Raw genomic sequence first — 26144 nt, 5'->3', positions numbered from 1 at the left:
GCGCTCTGGCAGGCACAAAGGAGCTCGAGGCTTTTCCCATTGCAAGGAAGTATCAGGAGAGATTCCAATTCATTCTTGGGTGTTTTTGGAGCCAGAGGGGGGCTGATCTTTTCACAAATGTTCTCAGTTTCTTTCATCTCAACCCCCTCGTGCCAGATTATCTCTCTCTCCACAGCTTTCGCAAACCCGAACCAAATCCTCTCACCTTTCTGTAGTGTGTGAATGTAAGAGCCTTTGGGAGGATTTGATTGCCCATCAAAATAAATGAACGAGGGGCGGGAAGAGGAGTGGTGGACGTGGACTGAGCTTCGGGCATATTATATACATCTAAAAATAAAGCCAAAAGGGAGACATAACATTTTTCAGGAGCAGGCACGGGGGGTGTGGGGGGGGGGGAGAAGCAGCGGCAGCGAGAGAGATGTGGGTAGGGGGAGAGAAAAGTCCGATTCTAGAAAGAAATTTCGCCCATTGGAGCCCACAGTGGGTGGGTGGGTTGCAAAACTCTCCCCTGAATGAACCCGAAAGAGCAGAAGGAGAAGCTGTGAATGATGCACCTCAGAAACAGTGATCCCTCCTCCTGCATTCCTTGCCTGCTTTCCTCAGCTGGCTTCCCCCGCCGCCTCGTTCCCCCGCCCGACTTTGGCGGCGGCCGCTTCTTTTCGGCCCACCTCTTCTCCTTCTCTTGGAGTTAGCTGTGTTGGCCGCTAGTGGGACCGGGGCCAGCCATCCCCTGCCTCCGCCACGCTGCCGGGCGGGACGCCCCTGCCAGTGGGCTCAGTTTTCCCGCCGAGCCCACTGCCGCCAGTGGGCTCAGTCTCCCCGCCGCGGCCGCTGCCGCCAGCGGGGCCAGTTCTTCCGCCGTGGCCACTGCCGCCAGCGGGGCCAGTCCCCCCGCCGCGGCTGCCGCCGCCAGCGGTGCCAGTCCTTCTGGCTGCTAGTGGGCCCAGGCCCAGCCTCCCCTCGCCTCCGTCTCCACCTCACATCTGTGGCCGGGCTGCCCTGGTTGGCCGGGCCCAGCCGCCGCCGCCTCGCAGCCTGGCAAGCCGCCTCACTCCCGCCTCTCATCAGCAGCCGTCGCCACCGCCTCTGCTCTCCCCAGGCTTTCCCTTCTCTGCGGTTGGGCCGTTTCCACCGCTGCCCCCCCCCCGCAGTCCAGCCGGTCCCGCTGCAGGTCCTGGTGCCTGCAGCCGTTTCAGCGGCAGGGTCGGTCCCGCCGCTGCCGCTTCTTCCGTCCCTGTTCCCTGCTTCTCCTCCACCTGGCCTGGGAGACAACATGGCTGCCCGTGTTTCTGCGGCCATATCTTTCTTGGACGTTCTGGGCATGCGCAGAGCGCATGCCCAGAACAGCCGAGAAAGACACGGGCCGAAGAAAGACACGGGATCACGCTTTAGCTCTTTATTATAGAGGATAAGATAATACCCTTCTTTCAAGGTATGCAAGCAATTTTTCTCTCATGATGAGCTATGGAAAGCACATTGAATATAGTAATGACAACCCTTCCATCTTCCAAAATACTTTCTTAAAAAAACTAAAATAAAATATAAAAGTAAATGTGATACACCATGAGCCAGGTCTCATGATCAGTGAGACCCAGTTCCTGGGAGTGCGCGGGGAGAGCGGCCCCCGGAAGCTCCAGTTTACTGGAGCTCCATAATGGAGCTCCATACTGGAGAGACCCCCGGAGCCAGGAGGTGGCTTTTTGCCTTCCCTCCGGAGGTCTACTCGCAAGTAGCCACGGTGCGGAGCTGCGCCGCAGCTACTCACAATCAGGCAACCCAGGTTTGCGGAGCGCTAGCTCCGCAAACCCGGGCTAAGGGGATGGCTACTAAAGCGGGCTAGCCACTCGTAAACCACCGGGCTCGCCTGTGAGCCTGGTGGTTTACACGATCAGGCAAAATCGGACTAGGCTCCCCAGCCCGATTTTGCCTGATTGTAAGAATAGCCCCCATGTTAGTCAAATATATAGATCAAAAACAGAATAAGCCAGCACCCTCTAGTCTAATATTTTCATTCATGAGCTTTTGTGGGTTAAAACCCACTTCCTCAGATGCAGGTTATAACCCATGAAAGCATATGCATTAAAATATTAATTTAAACAGGGCTACCCAACTTCAGCCCTCCTACACATGTTGGCCTACAACTCCCATCATGCCTGATTATTGGCTGCTGTGTTTGGGGATGCTGGGAGCTGTAGTCCAAAAAGCAGCTGGAGGGCCAGTTGAGTAGCTCTGGTCTAAAAGGTACTGCCTTATTCTTTTTTTGATCTAATATAAAAGGCATATTGCTGGTACATTTAATTATCTGAATATCTACTGCCAGCATATTTAAGTATCATTTATTTGATAATCCCACCTTATCCTAAAGAGGATAATTTCATATCTAGTAAATAGGCAAGAAAACTTGCAAACATGAATAATGTTACGATAATCCTACTGAATGCAAAATACTTTGGACCCCATGTTAAGTATTATTATTAAAAGTATTCAATTAAAATAGCAAATGTCCAGAAAGTGTTCGCTCCTGCAATGGAGCCGTCAAGACTCTTTCTCCTGGGTTCTCCTTCCTGTCCCAGATTGGCAGTCTCAGGCTCCAATCCTATTATGCCTCTTTACCTAAAAGCAAGCTCCATTGACAGCACAAGCCTATGCATGCATACTCAGTCGGTATAAGTTCTATGCATCCAAGGAAGTGCAGATAAGTGTAGGACAGCCATGTTTCCAGGAAGGCATGCGATCTAATATTAAGGGACCACTTTTGCAAATACCATATCACTTCCTCCAGGGATGGTTACTATACACAGAAGTAAGTAGCTTGCCTGACATGTGTTCTTGCAGAAAGTTTGTTCAATAGCTGATACTTCCTAATCTCACCTCTGACTGGCCAGTGCCTTTTTGAAGGGTCAGACTGCTACATCCTTGCTGCCAGTGCACTGCCACTCCCAACATATTTCTGACATAGTTTGGCCAAGCAGACTAGTGACACTCCTGTGGCAGCAGGGCCAAGAAGCACTCCTCATACTTTGAAGTAGCACCAGCAGAGCTTGTACCATTGGTGGAAAATCACTGGTGATATTGTCAAGTGCAGAAAGTTGAATGCCCAGTAGACCTGGAGGTTAAACTGGATAGAGTAGAATTAGAATGCAGCTTTTTAGAAGAGAACTAACAGCAATCAAAAGCAAATTCAGTATCAATAAAAAGATAAATCATTAAAGCTTTTGAATTATTGCGGGGGGGGATCTCACTCAGCAATAGTACAGGAGGAAACAATTCTGGAAGTGGGGAACAGAAGCAAAAGGGGGGTGGGCAGAATATAGCAGTTCTCAAATGAAGATGCTCCAAGTTAAGATGAATGGCTCTTGAGAGGTTTGTAAACTGCCACCTTGTTTCAACTTTACAACTGTTTCAACTTTAAAAGACTTGCTGTAGGAAAGGAGGCTCTGCTAGATAGCTGTTGGTATGCTAGAGACCACCAGGGCTGTATCCTGGAGAGGCCCAGAGAGCCACAGAAGGATTGGAAGCGGGAATTGCAAAAACCACCCTCCTCATGCAAAACATTTCTTGGCATTCAGAACATTAGTCTGGATGTCAGCCACTAATTCTAAGCTTGCCCATAGATCCCATCAGGAGGAATTTTAACAGACATAGGTGATGTTTACAGGTATAAGCCAGAGGAAATCAACCTTCAGACAACCCTTCTGATGGAAATGCTATTCTTCATTTTAAAAACAAAAAGAATAGAGAGGATTTTATGCCCTGCCCTTCAAATCCAGAAAAGGCAGCTCTGAATGACCTTTTCTATGACCTGGTACAAACAGAACAGCAAAACATATGGATGGAGGATGGTTGATTTGGGTTTAAGATAGCGAATATGTTAAACGAAACCAACATCAATAGACATTTTGCTTGTATATCATGTTTATTGCAATAAAAATGTTAATAAAAACGATAAGACTTTGAAAGGGGCCCTTACTGAAGTGTTCCCTTTGAATAACTGCTTTTTGTAGCCCAAAGAAGTGCAGATTACAGGATCAAGGCTCCAGTCTGTTCCCTTTGAACTACTCCTCCAAAAATGGTGAGAGGTCCCAGCTTCAGGATTCCTGAATCAGGAACTCCAGCAACCCAGTTTTTCTTCTTTTACGAACTGCTTTTTTTTACAGCCTTGTACAAAGCAGAGGTCCCAGCTTCAAAACCTTCCAGCGTGTTGTTCCCTTTGACGAATGTCCTTCGGCAGCCCCGCAGGATGCAGAGGTCCCAGATCCAGACAGAGAGCCCCCTTTACTCCCCAGGATGAAATGAGGTTGGCGGCTAAGAAGGAGCTTCTAACAAGGGCGGCGGCGGCGGCAGCGCCCGGCTCACCCCCAGGAGGAACAAGCCACAGACGGAGCCCACCTCTCGCTCCCCCCGCCAATGCTTCGCTCCAGCCAACTATACAGGCAGCGCAGCCGCCCACGTGGCTGACGGAGTCTTGCCCTCGCGAGACATCCGGGCTCTGCGGTTCTGCTTTTTCTCCTCCCCCCTTCGCCGCGTCACGGAAAGGCGACGCAGGAACTGCGCTGCCGCTGTGGGGGGAGCCGCGGAGGACTAGGTAATCGCTGGCCGGGAAGAGTCCGGGTGAGTCTCCTCTTCATCTCCCTCCCGAAGGTGCGTCACGGGAGCGCGGGAGAGAGAGAAGGGGGAGGCGCGCTGCGGCGGGGGGGAAGGAGAAGGGGCGGAGCGAGCAACAGCCGGCAGTGGCTGGAGGCCCGGAAGACCGGGTGGGTGTGCGCCGCCGCTGCAGCGCGAGGCACCGCCGCTCGCCCCGCAGACTTGTTTATCTCTCTCCTCGGCTGCCTTCCTGGTCGCCTGAGGCGAGTGGCGAAGGGATGTCTGCCCCCAAGCGGGGTGGCGGGGGGGGGGGGAGGAGCCCCGCCACAGGCTCCGAGGAGGGGAGCGGGGAGAGGTCCCAGATGCAGCCTGAAGCGGGGCGGGGAGAGTCCTTCCTTCCTTCCTCCCCCCCCCACCCCCGCTCTGAGAAAAGTCCTCCTGTGCCCAGGATGGTGATGATGGGCAGTGAGGAGAGTCGGCTGTGCCGTTTCCCCCCAAGGGAATGTTTAGTGGGAAGAGGAAGGAGAGTGAGAGGAAATCTCCTGGCGACCTCCGTGAGAAGCAGCATCATAACAACCCCCGCCCCGCCCCCGTAGATTTCTAATGTGAGGGTGTTTTTTCTTTGTTTTTTCTTTTGTCCCCCCCCCCCTCCGCCTTTTGTTTTGGTCTAATATTTACCGTCTGTGTGATCTTGCCAGTGTCATTGCAGAGCCCCATAAGGCTCGGCCAGTTTTCCTCTTGTGATGCCACCCTTATGCTGGTATTTTTGAAAGTCTGGGAAAACCAACCTGAAGCTATTGGCAATTAAAGGGAATTGTTGTGCTTAGGATAAACATTTCCCCTATAAATGCATAAGATTTTACTCTGTCATGGTTATCACATGGTCCTTTCTCCATGGAGCTTGGCCCAGCATAAGCATAAGTATGGCCTTGCTGGATCACATAATGGTCCAAAGCTTCACACACTGGTCAGCTAGATGCTTTTGGGAAGCACCCAAGCAATTTGTCATGAATGCAGTAACTTTCTCCCACCGTTGACTCCCAGCAACTGTTGACTCCAGCAACTGCATACTGCCTCTTTAGCTTCTATTTAGCAATCATGGTTCATAGCTGTTGATAGATCTATCCTCCATGAACGTGTTTAATTCCTTTTGAAAGCTAAGTAAGTGGCCTGCCATATCTTGTTGCAGTGAATTTCATTAAATTAATATGTAATGTATGAAAAGTTATTCCTTTACTCGACTGCACTATAACTCAGTGAGGTAGGCTGAGAGATGCTGACTGGCCCAAAGCCGTCCAGTGAGTTTCAAATTCATTTTTGTAAATTGGTATGTTTAGCTTTGGACCAGATGTTAGGGATGTGCATGAACTGGTTTGTATACTCCCAGGTGATGGTGGGTGGGGGTCCTTTAAAGGGCAGGGAGGATGCCCTTACCTGCCCTGCTGCTTCCCCCCCAATGGCACTCTCCCCAAAAGCATTGGTGTGGGGTTGCAGCGTACCTTATTGCAGCCCTGGTGAATGTCGCCACGCAAATGGCCGGCATGCGTGCCGTGCGCACACACGTCTGCCGTTTGTGTGGTGACGTTCACTGGGGATGCAAAGTGGTACACTGCAGCCCCACACCAACACTTTTGGGGAGAGCGCCGATGGGGGGAAAGTGGCACGGCAGGTAAGGGCACCCTCCCTGCCCTTTAAAGGAACACCCCCTCCTCTGAACTGGCTCGAACGCCAGACTTTCAAACTGGTTCAGCGCTCCAGAAGAGGTTCGTGTACATCCCTACCAAATGTTATAAAATAAGTGACAAGAGTTCCAGTGTCTGGGTCGAAGTGCACAGAATTCTCTTAAAAGAAACATCTGGCCATCAAAATCTTTATACTGTGCTCAGTTGTGCACGTTTCATTTTATTGTTGGCATCAAAGTGGATGATAGGAAAAAAAGTGTTTTATTGCAAGCAAAACCTCAAAATTTATTTTTTTAATTTTATGACCAATTATAGGTTTCACATTTTGGTACCGATTAGTAGTGTCTGAACTTTTTTAAGTGGATGCTAACACTTCTCAGACCTATGTAAAATTTGCCCTTTACTGGTAAGCTTTGTTTTGTGAATTCTTTGCACAGATGATGTGTGAACAAAACAAAAATTATTGTCTATAGATGACACATTACAGCTTCTTATATCATTGGCATACTGCTAAACTGTAGCAGTTTAGTGCAGAGAACATAAGATCAGCCCTGCTGGATCAGGCCCATATAGTCCAGCATCCTGTTTCACACAGTGGCCTGCCAGATGCCATTGGAAGCCTACAAGCAGGAGTTGAGGGAATGCCCTCTCTGTTGCTATTACTTCCCTGCAACTGGAACTCAGAGGCATCCTGCCTTTGAGGCTGGAGGTGGCCTATAGCCCTCCGACTAGTAGCCATTGATAGATTTTTTCTCCATGAAGTTCTCCAACTTCAAAAGAATCGCATGCAGTGCAATCCTATGCATGTTTGTTCCGCAATGAGTCTCATTGTGTTCAGAGAGGCTTTTTCCCAGGCAAGTGTGCTTAGGATTGTAGTTTTAAAGGACCAGGCAACTATCCTTCCACTTTGATACAGGACATACAGATGCATAGTCTGCATTTCTGATCTGGTACTGGACTGCTTTGAATTGCTTCTCTCCACTTGCCCTTTTGTCTTCCAGAGCTTGGAGAAATTAAAGGAGAAATAAAGGCAGCCTCACAAACCAATAGTGTACACATTATTTTTTTCACACAATGAAAAAACTTATGAAAATATTCACTGCAAAGTATGATAATGACTATCATCATACCATCTAATCTTTTTTGAAGGTTAGTCAAATTCATGGAGGGTAGATCTATCACTAGCTAGGATAGTTGAATAGAACCTTAGTGTTCAGAGGCACTGTCCTTCAACACCTAGGAGTCTAGGAATAAATTTCAGGGAGTGGCCATCAGCTTTTTACCTGTTTGTTAACATCCAGAGGCATCTGACTGGCCCGGATCTCCCAAATTATTCTCTACCACCCCCCATTAACTTCTTCACTTTTTCTCACTTTTCCTCACATACCTCAAAGAAAGAAAATATCCAGATTTTCTCTCACCATCAGGTCTATCTTCCCATATTGTCTCCTACCTTACACACACACACACACACACACACACAGAGACAGTCTGTTCCCTCTAATTTTTTTTCATCTGTGTGCAGAATGAGTTTTGTTCTGGGCAGTATCAAGGCAGTGTGCGTGTACATGCATTCAGAATGAGGCCTTCCAGATTCAACCTGAGTGGGATCTAAAATTAACTGAGTGGACATTAAAAAAGACTTGTGTGCGCACACACACCCTCACATCTTAGAGGGAACACTGCTTACACAGCCCATTCATCACTTTTTAGTCACAGGTTAGAATTAGTTGCCAGGACAAGCTTTCCCATTTGGTCCTCTCCCATGCACACAGCCCAGTTGTAATGTCTGTTCTTGTAGTGCCACTTTCATGCAGGAGACCAAAGGTGAGGAATTTTGAAATGTACAGCTGCTATTCAGTCATACTGCCTGCAGATTATGCCCACCAGCCCGCCTTCAGCATGCACACCTCCACTTTGGCACAGCACAGTCACCTGTATGGTACTCAGAACAAGTCTATGAACCTTTTGTGCTCCCATGCCAACTTCAGCTTGAAGCCTTAAAAAATATCCCTAAACAGTTTTTAAAATTGTGCCAGCTATGTGTGTGTATCTTGATTTTGAATAATTGGGTTCTTGGCCTTTTCCAAATATTGGGGCTCAGCATGCTATGCACACTGAAGAGGCTACCAGTGAGCCTTTTCCTTGCCTTAACAATTCCAGCATGACAGGTTTGGGGTTGAAATGGAATTGAGGCTTGGAGACATGAAACTCTGCACAGACACTGACTTCCCTAAATTCTGTATAGCTATATGCTATAATTCTATAATGGCCACTGCCAATATATTCCCATACCTGGAGTTCATAGAGACGGTTGCTTATGGCAGAGTATGAGATTATCCATTAAACATAAGTTCAAGTGGCATTTTGTCCATGCTCAGGTCATCTGTTTGCAACTCCTGGTTGCAAATAGTCTGAATCTCTCTCTCTCCATGCACTGTGTTTTACAGGTGCTTTAGCTATAGTGATGGTATACAGATAGACCTGGAGAGAGAGAAACTAGGATTTTTCTTTCTTCCCTTTTGTGATGAGCAGAGTGGAAGTCTTAAGGAATTAATTGGGATGGCGGGCGGGGGATGTAGTATCATGGAGAGAAATTAATTTGGGGAATCTTCTATTCTGTTCCAGTCCCACTGAGCAACTTTTCACTTCAGGAGAGACTGAGAAGATTCTTAAACTTCCCTTGATGGCAAGACATTGCTCTCACAATTCCACAGATCGCTCTCTTGGTATAGGTGAACAAAGTTTACTTTCACATCTACTTCTTGTGGGTTTGAATCTCAGATGGGAGTTGCTTGTACCGTTCTGTGTTTCTCACACTGTTTGAATAATTGGTATGAGTCAGAGGTCATAGAATAAGCAAGGAGACTAGACTGGAGAAACCTGGAGTGAACAAAGTGGGAAAGGCAATAAAAGAAGTTTACATTAAAAACAAACAAACAAAAAACAAGCTGGGATAATGTTTATGGGAATAATTCTGAAATGATGCCTAAATCCTAGGGATGTGCATGAACCAGTTTGGAGGCCCTTTTACTGGCCTCTGAACCGGTTTGAACCCTGGCTGGTTTGAAGATTTGATGGCAGGAGGGTGTCCGCCTTTAAGGGTGGGGGAGGATGTACTCCCCCGCCGCCACGTTCTCCCCGCCTGGTTTCCGCCGCCAAAGCACAATTTCCAAAAAGTGTGTCTGTTGAAGGGTGTTAAAGGCATCCTCACCCTCTGTTGAATTGGCCCCTGCTGGTTCCATGCACATCCCTACTAAATCAATTGATTTCAATTAGTTTGACCTGTCTAACTTTTCTTAGGATTGGCCTGTAAAGAACCATGCAACAAAATGGAACATAATATGCAGATTGTTTTACAAGTTTTCTTTCCTCTAATGAGGTTGGATTTTGCATTTTGTTATGTGTGTGTTTTGTTTAGGATTTGATAATAGATTGCAAGTTCAGAATTGTCCCTGTAACTTTATATTTAGATGCTTATTGTGTCTGCAATCCCCAAATTTATTTAAGAATAATCCTGCTGAAATAACTAGGACTGTATCAGCACAAGCTGCTGCTTATATGTTTTAGCCACCAAGGCTAGAAACCAGGAATCTTCACTTGTGCGTGCAGATTCCTCAAGTGGTGATCCACCAGAAATGTAGACTGGAGAATGTTTCAGGGCAGCGAAATACTAAGGTTCTGAACAGGCTCTGTTAGATCGGAAGGGCTGTAGACGATTTATTATTTGGGCTGGATTTCTACCTGTGCAGTGAGTTCTCCTGGTTTGGTCCATTAGCTTTAATTGTTAACATGGTCGTTTGACTCTAACTTCCTGGCACAACTGCTGTCAGAACAGCCCAAGACTTTTGGGCACTTGTCGCGGTCAAATGCTGCCACCCACTGCCACTTCACCTGCCCATTTGCTTCCTGCTACTCAGTGGTAGTGCAAAGAGCCACTCCAGGTTGTACACCTCCTCCTTGTTATGCTTGATTTAAAAAGGAAGAATGAGACCAAACAGAAGAGAAAGTGTGGAGGAGAGGAGAGTGGTGAGCTACAACATTTCCCCACCCGTCTCTTCTCCTGTCCTGCTCCCTCCACTAGGGATGTGCACAAACTGGTTTGAATTCTGGCCGTCTCAAAGGTGTGGTGCCGGCGGGGGGTGGGGGGTGGCTTTAAGGGTGGGGGAGGATGCACCCCCCCCATTTCCTCCGCCAGCGCGCAATTCTCTAAAAGCCCCTTAGGGCGGCAGCGTACCTCCCTGCTGCGCCGTCCTGACGTCCGGATATGACCGGAAGTACTAGCTGCGCCTGTGTGCACCGTCTGCTCACCTCATGTATGTCGGGTGCGTGCACAATTGCACATTGTGTGTAGCCGCTAGTAGCAGCTAGTACGTCCGGTCATATCCGGACAACGTTGGGATGGGGTGGCAGGGAGGTACGCTGCCGCCTCGATGGGCTTTTAGGGAACCTCGCGCTGGCGGGGGAAACACAGCGGGTGGGGGGAGTGCATTCTCCCCCACCCTTAAAGCCATTCCCCCCGCCGGTTCCGTACACATCCCTACCCTCCACTGCCTCCTTTTCAATCTAGCACATCAAAGAGGAGAAGGAAGGCTCTGAGCAGCTCTTTGCACTGCCACTAAGCACTAGTGGTGGTCAGCAGGCGTGGTGGGTGGCAGCAACCTACCCCCTCTGCCTGCAGTGAATTTGCCTGCTAGGCAACCCTTTTAGTTTATTATGACTGAGGCTGGCCCTGGCTCTAACTGGTTTGTAGCTCTTTGCTAACAGCTGCCTAAGGCTAAGCCTTGACTATGATCACCTGGGATATCTACACACGGAGCCAAGGGTTTCTGATTCTAACCCTGGTGGCCAGAACATATAGGCTGCAATTCTCTTAACTGTTGCTACAGTACCAGTGATTTTGGTATTGGGGCTATATATTTACATTTGGGAATTGTAGACACAATGAGCGCTCTAAATATAAAGTCATAACTCTGAACTTACAATCTATTATCATTGGTTTTCCCCCTTAATATTGTAAAACATCAGATTAAAGGGGAAAGGTTATCTTGCATTGATGTATGCTGCCAAGAGCTCTTACGCTATATTTTTTATTCAGGTTAAGCTTATCTTTTACAAAATAACAAAAAAAGAACAAAATAGTATAACATTGCAAAAACACATGGAGACTTTTGAGCAAGTGAGATTGCTTCATTTTGTAAAATGAAGCATCAGCCATTTTTTTGTAATTTTGAAAAAGATACAAGAAATACAGATCATTAGGCCAATACAAGCATTCTTTTAATTACAAAAGGCATTAAATCAAATTATGGAAAAAAGTGCAAATGATCTGATATTGTCCTGGACGTTATCACTCCAAAATAATTAAAACATAACCCATTTTGTACAAATTTGTTTTGTGTCTCAAGTCCTTCACAAGTTCTTATGTAGCTTGTAATTTCTGACATAACCACAGCATCCCAGATACTATAGAACTACAGAGTAAGAGGACTTGAGATAGATTTTCCCCAGCAATGAAGTATGGACATTTTTGCCGCAATTAACAGGTTAGTTACTTATTACACATTAATTACACATTAATTTCTTTAACAAGTCCATGCATATAATTTAATAAAGTATACAAAGGATTTTCAGTTTCTCTGTAACTGTAATTTGTTCTATGTAATACAAAACAAGTATCCAGACCTTCATGATCTTTTCACATCTAGAAATTCCAGAAACAAAAGCAGAAAGGTCTAATCTGCAGGAGGGTTTCCTTCTTTGCTGGTGTTTCACAAAGAATACTTTCAAGATTAATTTTATATAGTTATATTGAATATATGAATTGGTCATATATACCAATTCATTTTCAATATGTTCTTTTCAGGTTTGAAGTGATTATAATTGTTAGATACATTTTTCCTAAATATACATGTGCACATACTGTGGTATTGTTACTCTAGATCTCTTCCATGTTTTTAAAGGTGTTATCTTTAAACTATTGAAGGAGATAATTTGTTATATCAAATTTGTTGTTGTGATATCAAATTATATTTAGATTATATATAATTTGTTATACATTCTCTTGCTATTAGCATGATGCATCAAATATTCAAATGTAGTGGACTCCCTTATTGGGCCATAATTTCTCAGTATTTCAACAACAGAATGTCTAATTTGAAAGTACTTTTTCGAACAGAAGCATAGTTGTATTCAAAAAAATGTTGTGCTTGTTTTATAGATGGTGTTCTAACACTGAATACAGAGAACAATAATTATTCCCAGCAAATACCAAACTTTCGCAAGTGTGAGATTTGTTTTCTGTCTTTTTCAAAAGACACACAGTTCCAACGCCACATGAGGGATCATGAGCAAAATGACAAGGTGTGTATCTTTATAAAGTTGGGTAGCTTTTATGACAAAATGGCTGAGGTGGAAGGTGTGCACATACCTACATTTAATTTCATCTTGAATAAGCTTCCAGGGATTCTTTCATAATTTAATATTTGAGGACACTTAAGTCTTCAAAACTTAACAGAATTTAACTTTTAAGTTTAACAGAATTCCACAGAATTTTCTCATTCCCTTCCCTCATACATATCCAGCAAAATACAAGATAAACTTTATGTGGATATTTTATTATACATAGGCTGTTAATAACTAGCTGTATTAGGAATTACAGCTTGTTTGATTTACTGAATGTGTAAATATATTGATGAGGTATGGAACAATAATATAGAAACTCAAGCTTTATCAAAAATCTTTTTCTAACTTTCCAAAATTTTCCACTGCTTTAGTGTGTAATCTATGATAACATTTTATATTTACTATACAGTATTGCAAATTAAATATCTGGATTAATAGTAGGGGGAAAATAATTTTTCAAGGAAATATTGTGTTTGCTTTCCTATCTTGAAGCTGAATAGGTTAGGATCTGGATCAAGTTCTGTGGAGATCCATAAGAATGGGTTCTGCACCTGTGCAAGAGACCACACGGTAGCCATGCCGCCGCTTGTCGAGGTGTCCAAGCCACGCGTGCAGCATGCTATTTAAGGGGTGGCTAGATGTTGCGTTCCTCAGTTCTTTTCCGACGCTGACAGCCCGGTATCCAGTACCACCGACATCAACTCTCCACATGTCAGTATTGTCGATGTCAAAGCAGGTGACTCCATGCCTTCAGGCACCTTTACAGGTCCTTTAGGCCAATGATGATGAAGATTTGCCTACTGATGTCGAAGCCAGGCTTGATGCTGCTAGGAGTCGCACAATTATGTCCATTTTGGATTCATCTTCAAGCACCCCATCAACATCCCCCTTCAAGGATGTTGATGGACAAGGATCCACCCACGGACGAAGGCGCTCCTGCCACCGTGAGTACACAACCTGTGTCACTCACTGCCGAACACCTGCGTAGCCCCCTTCCTTGGCACAGCTGTGGTTATGCACATGTTCTGTCTGCAGCGGCTGAAGACTCAGCCCCCAACCTAGGAGTCTGTTCTTCAGGCACCCCTTACCAGCAGCCATGGAAGCCATATATCCCTCCTTCCACAGCTGTGACAGTCACTTCCTCGAGGCCATTGTCTACCACAGCATCCCAGACAAGTCTGTTGCCTACAACACAGAGGGCAGTACAAACTACAGGCCCGTCCATACGCACAGTTGCCACTCAAACGACACCACTGTTCACAGTGGAGTTATCTACTGCACATACACAGATAGCCATTCCATCATCTTCCAGTGGTTCAGCCTCAGAACACTATGGCTCCTTGGATTTTGAATCTGACCCAGAAGGTGAAGATACCTTGCTGGAGCCCCTACAGACGCTGCCCCGACAACCTGTGTTTCACCAAACGAAGGAATGAAAATATACCACTGACATGTCCATGCCATGGCAGAGGCATTGGGACTAGACTTGAGGTCTGAATTGGAGACAATAGATGACCTGGTCTATGATTTCATGCTTAAAACACAAAGCACAGCTCCGGTGGCCCTTCCCATGCTCCCTGTAATCACTAGGGCAGCGAAATGCGCATGGGAGGTTCTTCACATCTCAACCCCCACTTCAAAGCACCTAGAGAGTTTGTACAGGATACAGGACAAAGACAATGCCTATCTTTTAAAGCACCCAGCACCCAATTCCCTAGTAATCAATTGTGCGACTGCTTCCAAAGCTGGGAAACAGCATGTAGTTCCACCAGAGTGGGAGGGAGAAAGTTAGACTATTCTACCTCCTGTTTATCCATCAAAGTAGCAAATTATGCTGCATGTACAGCCAAATATGCTCATAGTATCTGGGAGACTCTGCAATCCGATTTAGACTCAGTGGCCCCTGAGGATTTCAAGTGTAAGTTCCTACAGACACTTGAATGTTCAGCAGAATTGACCAGGCAACAGCTGAGCATAGCCAAACATTTGGCTGAGTCAGAATCCAGGTCCCTGATGGCAGGCAGCCGTAACTCTGTGCAGACATGCCTGGCTGCGTTCAACCAACCTCCAATCAGGCGTGAAAGACAAAATTGAAGGACTTCCATTCGACGGCTCTGGTCTCTTCAGTGACACCACTGACAGCACCACGGAGCAAATGAAAAAATCAAAATTTACGGCAAAGACTTTCACGGCGCAACCTTCAACGTCATCTTACACACCAAGATATCACACTCCATATTAAAAAAACAACGGCCGTCCTACCGCCAGTAGGATCGCCGCGATTATAGACGGCAATACAACCCATACCACAAGCGGAATTTCCCCCCCAAAAGGGAAGCAGACGCAATCTTGTTCATCCAAGACATCAGACACCCAGAAGCATATTTGAGAGACAAGTCAGTCCACTGGCAGCACTCTTCTCCCCATTCCTGCCTGTGGGGGCCTAGTGGCTCACTTTCAAGGTCACCCAGTGCATCCGGCGCAGTCTGTCCAACAACTTCTGGGCCTCATGGCGTCTTGCAATATGGTACGTCGCTACACGTGGCTGAAGATGCGAAAGCTCCACTTGTGTTTTCTATCAATATTCTGCACAACTGTGGACAGCCAGCGGAGACGCCTACTTCTTCCACCACAGATTCTTAGATGACTGTCGTGGCCAGACCGCAGGAACCTGCTTTAGGGTGTACCCTTCCAAGCGCCATTACCATCTGTTTGATCACAACAGATGCCTACCTGCAGGGCTGGGGGGCCCACTGCGAAGGTCGCCAAATTCAGGGCCGGTGCACGGCGCAGCAAGGTTGTCTGCATATCAACTTCCAGGAGCTCCTTGCAGTTTTCCAAGCACTTCAGGTGTTTCTGCCTCTCATATAGGACAAGGTTGTGCAGATACACCTTGACAATACGACAGCTCAGGCCTATATCAACCGCCAAGGCGGGACTATGTCTCCGAGCTTATGCGCTCTCAATGTTCAACTGTGGCACTGGTGCATCCAGCACCATGTGTCTCTGGTGGCAGTTCATATCAAGGGCCTAGAGAATGTCTTGGTGGATGAGCTGAGCCTTGTGTTCCTCCAGGACCAACACCACGAGTGGGAGCTCGACTCGTGGCACATAGTTCCCCTGTTCCATCGCTGGATGCAACCTACGATGGATTTATTTGCAACCTCCAAGAATGCGAAGTGTGACAGCTTCTGCTCTAGAGCAGGACACGATCCCCTGTCCTTGGAGGATGCCTTCCAACTAGACTGGTCGAGGGAAACGCCATACATGTTTCCACCACAACCACTGATTGCCAGGGTGGTGGCTTGTCTCCTGTCCGAACCAACTTCCTGCATCCTTGTTACGTCATGGTGGCCAAGGCAACTTTGGTTTCCACAAGTACTCAGACTATCGGAGAATTGATACCACCACCTGCCAAAGGTGCCAGACCTCCTCTCCCAGGACAACGGACTCGTCTTACACCCAGACATCAACACCCTTTGTCTGACTGCCTGGCAAATAAGCTTCTAGAAAAGATTCTACTAAATTAATGGAAACCGTCTACCAGACTGAACTACCTGGGAAAGTGGCTCCGGTTTAAGACGTATGCCAGGACCCAAGGTTTTTTGCCTGGAAATGCTTTTGTCTGGAATGTGTCCAAGCTGAATCGCAGGGCTTGGCTAATGTTTCTTGGAAAGTCCATTTAGCTGCTCTCTCCTTGAAACATGTGGGTTGTGAGGGCAGGTCTTTGTTCTCACACCCCCTATTCAAGGCTTTTATGAAGGGCCTCACTAATGTCTTCCTGCCAATAAAGGCTCTGATAGAACCCTGGAGCCTGTCGTTGGTACTATCATCATTGACACAAGCTCCTTTTGAGCCAATTACTGCATCATCCTTGCGTCTAGTCTCCCTAAAGACAGCTTTCCTCGTGGCAATCAGCACGGTATGGTGGGTGAGCGAGCTGACAGCTCTAATGATAGACTCAACATACACCAGATTCTACGTGGATAAGGTCCTCATTTGTTTGGACCCATCCTTTCTTCCAAAAATTGTCTCTGACTTCCACTTGAACCAGGACATTGCCTTCCCAACCTTCTTCAGAGAGCCGTCAACAAGTCTGGAATGTGCCATGCACTCCCTGGATGTGCGCCGATCACTCCTATACTACCTAGACTGCACTAAGGGGTTCTGAGCTACGCCACGTCTCTTTGTAGCCTACAAGGGCTCAACCAAGGGCTCCTGTATCTCCAGACAACATCTGTCAAGGTGGCTAGTTGAGCTAATCATACTTACGTACCAGCTCCTGAACAAGTTTCCACCAGTAGCCATCAAGGTCCACTCCACTTGGGCCTATGCTTCCTCAGCAGCACACCTCTCGGGGATCACCTTCCTGGACATCTGTAAAGCAGCGACATGGTCCTCGGAGATGCCTTTCATTAGGCACTATGTCATAGATGTGTGCTCTGCTGTGGAGGCGAGCTTTGGGAGAAGTGTACTTAAAAGGGTTTTGTAATAGCACTTCTGCACCGTCCTCCTTAGGGAGCTTGCTAATCACCCATTCTTATGGATCTCGACGGATCTCGATCCAGATAAACTGGTTGTTCACCTGTAACTGATGATCTGGTAGAGATCCATCGACATCCATAAGACCCTCCCGTTCCACCCCTATCCAGTAGTGCTCTGCTATGTGCATAATTGTGTGCTCGCCGTTTCTCATGATTCACCGTGTCAACTTACGAACTCACCTGTTCGACTGGATAGTCGTCCTCCTTGTTCATCCAAGAACTGAGGAACACGACACCAGCCACCCCGTAAATAGCACGCTGCACACGTGGGTGCGTGGCTTGGACTCCTCGACAAGCTGCGGCATGGCTACTGTGTGGTCTCCTGCGCAGGTGCAGAGTCCATTTTTATGGATGTCAACGGATCTCTACCAGATCATCAGTTACAGGTGAGCAACCTGTTTTTCAATTATTTCCAAAAGGTATAGTTTGAAGAATGCTTTAAGGTGCATTGACAGAAAAGCAATAAATTCAATGGTATATAAATAAGGTATTGAAAAGAGACTCATTGGGAGGATTCAGTCAAGATGTCTTACAACTTGGCAATTGAAACTGCCTCACTTGGGGTCCTTATTGTGAAATGAATTCTGTTTTATATTTTGTACGCTCAGTGAGGAGATTAAATTTAAATATTGCCTTAATTTCATTGTCTCATAAATAGCCTCATCGATGTGACCAGTGTCCAATGTCGTTCAATGTTGAATTCAACCTTACACTGCATAAATGTACCCACAATGGAGAAGACCCTTCTTGTCCTGTGTGCAACAAAAAATTTTCCAGAGTGGCTAGTCTTAAAGCTCATATTATGCTACATGAAAAGGAGGAGGTAATTATATTAAGCTACTTCTTTCAAGTGCTCATGGGCTACAAGATTAATTGTGTTCCAGAGTCCCCAGATCCTTACAAGAATGTTATTTACATCAAAACAAAGGACTGACGGAGAAGATGCCCTTCACTAATCATCTTATTTTAATAGACAAGGGAACATACAGAGTTTTACCCTATAGTAACTGCATTTCTATAATAAAAAAACAGAATTATAGCACTTGCAAAGGAGCAATGGCAAAGAAACCCAATTCTGGTTTTATCTTATTCTGAAACAGCCTTTGAGGATCGTAATAAAACAAGCAGGACTAAAACTTATATTTTTGTTCATTTCTAAATAAAAGCTTTGTTCAGTCATAATTCCAAAATGATGCATGGTGCTTTAAGCTTTCTTAAAGTTTTAGATGATTGTTTGGCATCTATTGCTGTTATTATTGTCTGGTTATTGACTGTATTTTTAAAATAATAGTATCTGATGTATCTGATCCTTGATTGTAAAATAAATCTGATCTGATCCCCCAACAAAACAAAACCAAAACCAAAATGATGTATGATGCTAAATGACCATTGTGCTCACACTCCTTTTCTTATCTCATGTGATCTGAATCAGTTTGCTATTTCTTGTTAACCACACACCATAATTTACTGTTATTTCAACACTGGGTCACCATGGTTTGTGCTGGTCTTTGAAACTGAGTTTCAAGCTATAATTTGAAGTTTATATGCAGTCCTGGTTTGCAGGGCAAGTGCAGATGTAATGGCAAGCTATGGTTTGTGTTGAAGAGCCAGCCAGTAACTAATTGACTCTTGAATATGCGAGCACAATACTCATTCACATATTTTGCACTATACTTTGGAATTACTTGTGAATCAACTGATCAGATTGGGAAGACCTATAAGCTGGTTTTGGAAAGCCAAGGTATCTTTGTAGGATTTGATTGTGAAATTATATATTTAACATAGACCATTGGTTACAGATTCTTATTAGCCTCAGGGAGATTTGAATAAGTCCTCAAGGTATCTGAATTGGCATATTTGGATTTCTCACCATTTTCTTTTGAAAAGTTAGGACACCTTCCTGAGTGGCAAAATATTGCCATAAAATGTTTTTATTTAATTCTAGAAGTTAATTAACCAATCTACTATTTTTACAGAATCTTATCTGTTCAGAGTGTGGGGATGAGTTTACTTTGCAGAGCCAGTTGGCTCTACACATGGAAGAACATCGTCAGGAGTTGACTGGAAACAAAACCCATATCTGTAAAACCTGTAAGAAAGAAGTTGAAACCTCTTCCCAACTAAAGGAGCATATGAAAACTCATTACAAAATAAGGTGAGAGTGGCTGGATATTTGCATGTTCAGGAGTCTATTGGGAATTGACAACCTGCTGTAGTTGAGCTATCATGCTTGTCCTTCTCAGATCCACTCTGGATTACTTGGATAGCTCATCCACAGTGGATGAGCTATCCATATTGCCATATAACACAGAATTTTTGCCAAGACATAATTTGTGGGAATCCACAGTGGTCAAGAAAGCTGGCATAGTTCTGTGTATAACTTCATTATTTAATTCAGTTGACTTTTCCAGATATCACTGAAAGTCTCTGAGGAATATCAGACATATTTTGTTTCACATGGCCACTGTAGAACTTGTGACTTGCAAGAGCAACCCAGGGCAAAACAAACAAATGATTATGCTGAGTAAGATGTATTTAGGAAAAAAGAACATACAGGTGGACCTCACTATATGTTGATCCAGCAACCGCAGTTCTGTGTATCTGCAGGCAGATAATGAATGCCTGTTAGCATACGCAGTAGGGGAAAACGGCAGAAAGGGGATTAATTCTGGGTATACGCAGGTCGGGGGTGGTAGGAAATGACCTCAGAGGTCATTTCCAGTTTCCATTTTGTGGAGGAGAGCCATTTTAGGGCTCTTTTGTTAAAAGAACAACAAAAAAACCCCGTGATTTTTCACGGAATTTCTGGGACTTGACGGGGAGTGTCCTTGGGCTCCCAAAGGCCCACAGAGCACGGTAGGGCACTTTATTTGGCCCATCTTTTAAGGTTTTTGGATGCTTTAGGATTAAAAGTCCTAAATACTAGTCTAGGAACCTAACTCCTTTGTTCCCATAGACTCAATGCCTCATTATCCGTGGTTCCGTTACCTGAGGTAATATGTGGGAACGGAACCCCTGTGGTAATGAGGTAGAGTGTTTTTTTATAACTAGTACGCTGACTTGGTTTTAGAAGCTTAGCTGCATAGGTACAGATGTACTTCTTATATATGAAGTGTCCGGCTCTTCACCCCATTTTTATAGGTGTAAAGATAATGGGAATCGGGTGTATGAGTGTAGCATATATGTGTGTTTCCATATATGTGTACACATTTTCTACCTCCTGTGGTCTGGCCTGGTCACCTTGCTGGAGCTATGACTAGTTACGCCTTGGCCTGTACCTGGCTACCCTTAAACACCTCTTGACAGGCTGCACACACACCCTCTCCCTGCACCCAGGTCTCATTTTTTTTTTTTAGACATGATTCCATTGCCATGGTTACCTTTGGGGAGGAGCAGTATCTCGATGGCAAAGCTCATGCTTTGCACGAGGAACTGGGCCCAGGTTCAATCTAGCAGTTTCTAGGGAAGGCAGGGAAAGATCTTGCCTGAAACACCAGTGAGTCACTGCCAGTCAGTGTAGACTATACTTACTTGGAGGGACCAATGGTCAGATTTGGTCTAAGGAAACTTCATATCTTTGCCCTTCTTGTTACTCTTATGTTGCAGTTGCCTTGCTGCTAAGGTGAGGGGTGAGGATAAAAAGCCTGCTTGGCACATGGACAGTCTTTTTCATTCACTGCAGGCCATGACTCACTGGGAAGATCCTCCACATTCTGCATTCCAGGATGGGCCTCTTGATGCCCATGTGTTGCACTGTATTTTTGGAGAAGAGTGTGAATGGGTTGGGGGGCTGCTGCCTCACTGTGTGTACTGTATTTCCATATCTGAGAATGTGTGAATCCACTTATAGTGCAAAAAATAAGCATTACAAAGAGTCCATCAATAACAAATCATGCTGAAGAGTCCTGCCTGCCCCTTAACTAGCATATATTGTCACATATTGCCTGTGTCTATGGATTCTGGTCTGACCAGGAGATGACAAAATCATGCTGATGACATCAAGCAGTGCAAACTTATCCTATATCAAAGGATGAATAACTTGAAGCAGAATGACATCATCAACTCATGGAGTAAGGCGCTATTGTCAACCTTGTAGTTCTGTCTGTGAATCTGAAGTAGTTGCTAGGAAAGGTAAACAGTAGTTTAGATATCTTAGGCCCAGCACTAGCCTTCTCTAGGCTAGTGCTCCAGTTTGCATGGCTGAGGACCATTGCAAACCTCTTCCTTATTTTATTTATTTATCATATTGATATACCTACTGCCTGATATGTGTATCGTTCCTTACACCATGCAGATAATGTTATGTGGACAGCTAATGTCTATCTGGTGCCATATTCTTCTTAATGGCTTGATTTGTGTCTTCTCCCTTGGTTTTTTAAAATTATTATTTAAATAAATTGACTGGGAAGTCCATCTTCTATCTCCATTTTTTGGTAGCTTATTCCACAGAGCCTGTCTCATGTAGCTGACAATTCTTACTCTGTTCTGTGGAGAACTTGAAGTTATCTCTGAATCAAAACACAACCATGTATATTTCATCCCTAACTTATTTCTAACCAGCCTGCTCAGAGAGTTTCTCCTCTTTGACTAGGGCTACTCCATCTGTAAATAGAGAGGAAAAGGACTAAGATGTTATAAGAACCCCAGAGACCCCACATGGTACTAACCAAAGGGCAGTTGGTGGTGTTCTTGTGCTAGGTACTTGGAATTGATTCAGTGGGCAATGTTTGTAGGAATTATGCTTTGTACTATATTGAAATTTGCTGTCAGCATCCATCTTCTGTATTGTGTACCTGATTTGTATTTCTAATTGCAATTCTTGCTTGATCCCAAATCCGTTGGGACAACAAGATGAATTAGTTTACCTTTCAAATGAGCTGGTGACTAACGGATCAAATGCACTGTAACATTTAACTGCTTCATACACATCCACAGGGTATCAAATACCAGGTCGTACAATAGAAATATCGACAGAAGTGGGTTTACATATTCGTGTCCTCATTGTGGAAAGACGTTCCAGAAACCAAGTCAATTAACGCGACACGTTCGAATACACACGGGTAAGGTGAATACATCCACAGCAAATATATTTGAAATTGCAGATAGACCTGTGACTTGATTCAATATTTTTTTCCTAATTGGTGCACACATTGCTTTATTTATATGTTCTTTCTCACTACAGGATAATTAGATTCTTACAGCCACTGATCTGTATTCTCGCAAGAACAATGTGATATTCTGTACTGGCCTTACATAAAACAAGTTTGTGGGCTTTGCATATGTCATAGCAAAAAATGATGTTAATCCCATATATGTAGCAGGTATTTTCAGCAAGTTACAGAATGAACCCCATACTTTCCACTCTTGGAACTTTTAGTGTGAAATAGCACTTAATAATATAATTAGCTATGCAACTGTGAAAATGGTGTGAATGGCATCTGCCCTAGTTTTGAATTAAAAGCTCGATGTGCACTGCACAAAATTGGAGAAATTTCTTAAGGTTCACGCTTTACCTCTGCTGCGTGTATGACCTGCATGCTGGGGTATATGAACTGCCGATAGGCATTAATGGGCTTGTGCATAGTATTATGGCATAATACTCACACACCCACTTTCCTAAGTGGTGGGAAGTTTCAGGAGCAATGCTACCCAGGTTTAGCTTCCTTTGGAGGCGAGATCATTGGAGGCTTATAGTACCTCTGTAATACTTCACTTAATTACAGATTTACACATTGAGCATCAAGTGGAGGTAAACAGCAACACCTTCCTACAAGAATCATATCAGAGGGACCCTGTACCCTAAGCTTGCTTCAGCTTAAAGCTTACTCTCTTATATCTTCTCCATTCAGTCTGTCCAAAACTCCTTCTTTCTCAATTTGCTTCTTTTGTCCTTACTTTACAGTTGCACACCAGGCCCTCTTGTCAAGAGGAGGGGTCCGCAGGTAGGATGTGTGACAAACCTGGATGGTTTTCCATCTTCAGGATGAGATCTCTCAATCATTAGCTCACATTAAGAAGTTTTTTTAGTTTATTTAAAAATACAGTCAATGACCAGATAATATTAACAGCAGTAGATCTCAAACAAATCATCTAAGACTTTAAGGAAGTTTAAAATAACGATAATCCAGATAACTCAGGTCGTATCTTGCAGACAGCAAAACAATGTTTTGCGACATTTAAAGAAGGGGCAACATTAATATCAGACAATAAAATTTGCAAATCAAATGCATTTGAGTGCCCTGGATAGTTTGACAGCATGGTAAAATTAATCGAGCCTGAGCATCTCTAAAATATGGTCAGAGGTGCACCTAAGTAATTTGGAGCTTGGACCTAAAGGTCTTTGGAGGTTGAGCATCATTTTTTAATGTGTATGTTCTTGAGGGTAAAAACCACACCATCCAGGACAGACTAAAGACAATTTGGGGGCCTCCAGGGGATGTGGGGGCCTTGGACCTCTGCCTCAGAGTACAGGGGTAAGAGTGCCTCTGAATATGGTCAGTACAATAAAACATGAGCAGAAGATTCAACCACCCCAGCTCCACACGGGCAAACCCTGGTCCTGTAAGGAACCTTATTGAATTTACCTTCAAGTACAGCAAATATTAAATCTAACTAACGTCAAGGCTCTTCTTAGCTTGGGAACCATGATGGAATTCGCATTAAGAAATATGAACTGCCCTTTCCCTCAATCATTAAGAAATAGCAGCATCCTTCATTCCAGGCACTCTGGCCAACCGAGATGGCAACAGTGATGGAGAGGAATCTGGAAACCGGATCCTACAAGGAATTGTTGAGGAACTGATACATTTCGTATGGTGAAGAGAAGACTAAGGGGAGATGTGATATCCATCTTCTGATATCTGAAAGGCTGCAAGAAGGAGCAGACCTGTTATTTTTTTGTTCCTGAGGGCAGGACTAGAACTAATGGGTTGGAATTACAAAGAAGCCAATTTAGGCTAAACCTTAGAAAGACTTTCCTGACTGTAAGAGCTATTCAATGGTGGAATAGTCTGCCTTGTCCAGTGGTGGAAGATGCTGAAAGGCATCAAATCAAATCAGCTTTTATTTCGATCAGTGACCAGAACAAAAAAAAGAGAGAGAGAGATCATAAAATGGCAATACGCAGCTTGCATGCAATGTAACAAAACTTGGCCACAGAATTAGTACTCATACTATCAAATTTAGACAGTAATAAATCAAGATAAAAGTCATCTGAACGGCCAGAAAAAGACTTCAACAAGGGTGAAATAAAATCTAAACGGGCATCCCTGTAGAGGTCACAATAAAGAATAAAATGTGCAGTAGACTCAATAGCACCTGAGCCACAAGGGCAGAGGCGCAAAACGTAAGGAGTCCCCTTGAACCTTCCCTTAAGAACAGATGTTGGAAGAACATTAAGACGTGCAAGGGACAAGGCACGCCTAAATTTAGGAAATGTTATGTTACTTAGGTAATCAGCAGGCTTAAGATTGTAGAGCTGGTTACCTATATACAAACCTCTAGGTATTTTGGAGCCTTCAACCTGTAGGTCAGTATCAATTATTCGCTGTTTAATAACCTTCATAGCTGTGGTAAAGCCCATCCTAGCAAGTTCTTCAAGTGGGATCCCATAAAGCTGAGATTTTATTTTGAGCAACCGTTTTCATCTCGAATCAAAGGAGTCGGTCATAGTGAGAGGGACTAACCCCACTTGTGAGAACTTCAATTTTAACCAGAATAGGAAAATACATTTCCAATAAACCGATTCCAAAGTATGAAGGCCTGCCTCCTGTCTAATAGCGGCATTTGAGACACTATTTGGGACCTGGAAAATGGATCTAAGAAATTTTGTCTGTATGGCCTCCAGAGGTGAAAAATTGCAGAAAGGGCCCAATTGTGCACCATACATAAGCTGTGGATGTACTTTAGCTGCAAAGAGTTTAATGGCAGCAGGTATATATGCAGCGCCCTTCGTGAAATAAAAAGATCTAATTGAATTGGCCGAATGCTGGGCTTTCTGTATGGCATAGTTCAGGTGGGTCTGGCGGCATGAAGACTTGGCATAGTCTTCCTCCTGAAGCATGGAAGACTATGCCAAGGTATAGAAATATTTTAACTTGTTCAATTAATTGGCCATTTATTTTCAATGCATGGGGCTTGGGGCGTTTGGCAAATACCAGTACTTTAGTTTTCTGGTAGTTTACCTCAATGGCCTCCTGAAAGGCATCATCTCACACTGCGTGGGAGGAGGCAGTGGTAAACCCCTCCTGTATTCTATCAAAGACAACCACAGGGCTCTGTGGTCGCCAGGAGTCGACACTGACTTGATGGCACACTTTACCTTTACTAGGCATTGCCTTAGGCAAAGACCATGCTTGAAGCCCATTAATAATAATCAGATCTCCATATTTTTAATATTAGCCTTGCAGTTATCTGCTCACCTGTTTGCATGGAACAAGGAGCAGTTGCTTCTAGACAACAGCTTGCTGCTGTTTCAGTTTGTGTTTGCCTCTTAGATTTAAATTAACGTTTTCCTCCCATAAGGGTTTGGCACTATAGTGCAATGCTGATGTCATACCAGGAGCAAGTATTTTAACTTTGAAAAGCTTGATATATCATGCAAGTTGCTCTATAACACTCAGACTAATACAGTAATTTCTAGGCTGTTATCTCGCTCTGTATGTGTGTAAATTAAGAGATCTGCAAAGATACTTAATTCCTGTTCTTATGTCTACTCTTATTTTGGCAATCAAAACTTATCTCTTTTTTTGTCCATTTTGTTCCTGGTAATGAGATGACTCCAGTTTATATAAATCGCTTAATTTAATGAAAAACAAAATAAATGTTAGTTTTCATTAGTACTGAAGAATCTGGTTTGATGAGATCAGTTTCTAGGTGAAATTGCAGAAAATGAACACAAGAGGTCATCCTGCCTCTAATTTTAAAATAA

The 26144-nt window shown here is 44.5% G+C and overlaps 1 protein-coding gene across 15 annotated transcripts in view; it reads left to right on the top strand.

Moving 5' to 3' along the window:
• Positions 1 to 4511: 4511 nt before the first annotated feature.
• ZNF236 (zinc finger protein 236) overlaps positions 4512 to 26144 on the top strand; it is a 121620-nt gene continuing 99987 nt past the window's right edge. For 5 of the 15 annotated variants that reach the window (XR_008306411.1, XM_053247167.1, XM_053247162.1 and 2 more), the window contains exons 1-6: positions 4512 to 4641; positions 8895 to 9001; positions 12487 to 12629; positions 17874 to 18038; positions 19192 to 19370; positions 22151 to 22275. Coding sequence is in view for 13 of the 15 variants with exons in the window: in XM_053247167.1 (XP_053103142.1) it covers positions 8953 to 9001; positions 12487 to 12629; positions 17874 to 18038; positions 19192 to 19370; positions 22151 to 22275 (661 nt within the window). In the remaining 2 variants the exon portion in view is untranslated. Of the gene's footprint in view, positions 4642 to 4677; positions 4755 to 7267; positions 7416 to 8894; positions 9002 to 11674; positions 11813 to 12486; positions 12630 to 17873; positions 18039 to 19191; positions 19371 to 22150; positions 22281 to 26144 lie in introns of those variants that run through there. The other 10 variants (XM_053247158.1, XM_053247159.1, XM_053247163.1 and 7 more) reach the window with 10 other exon arrangements.

The sequence above is a fragment of the Hemicordylus capensis genome, chromosome 4 (assembly GCF_027244095.1).
Source record: "Hemicordylus capensis ecotype Gifberg chromosome 4, rHemCap1.1.pri, whole genome shotgun sequence".
Classification (NCBI taxonomy): Eukaryota; Metazoa; Chordata; class Lepidosauria; order Squamata; family Cordylidae; genus Hemicordylus; species Hemicordylus capensis.
Note: the sequence above shows the minus strand (reverse complement) of the source record. Positions and strands in the feature narration are given on the sequence as shown.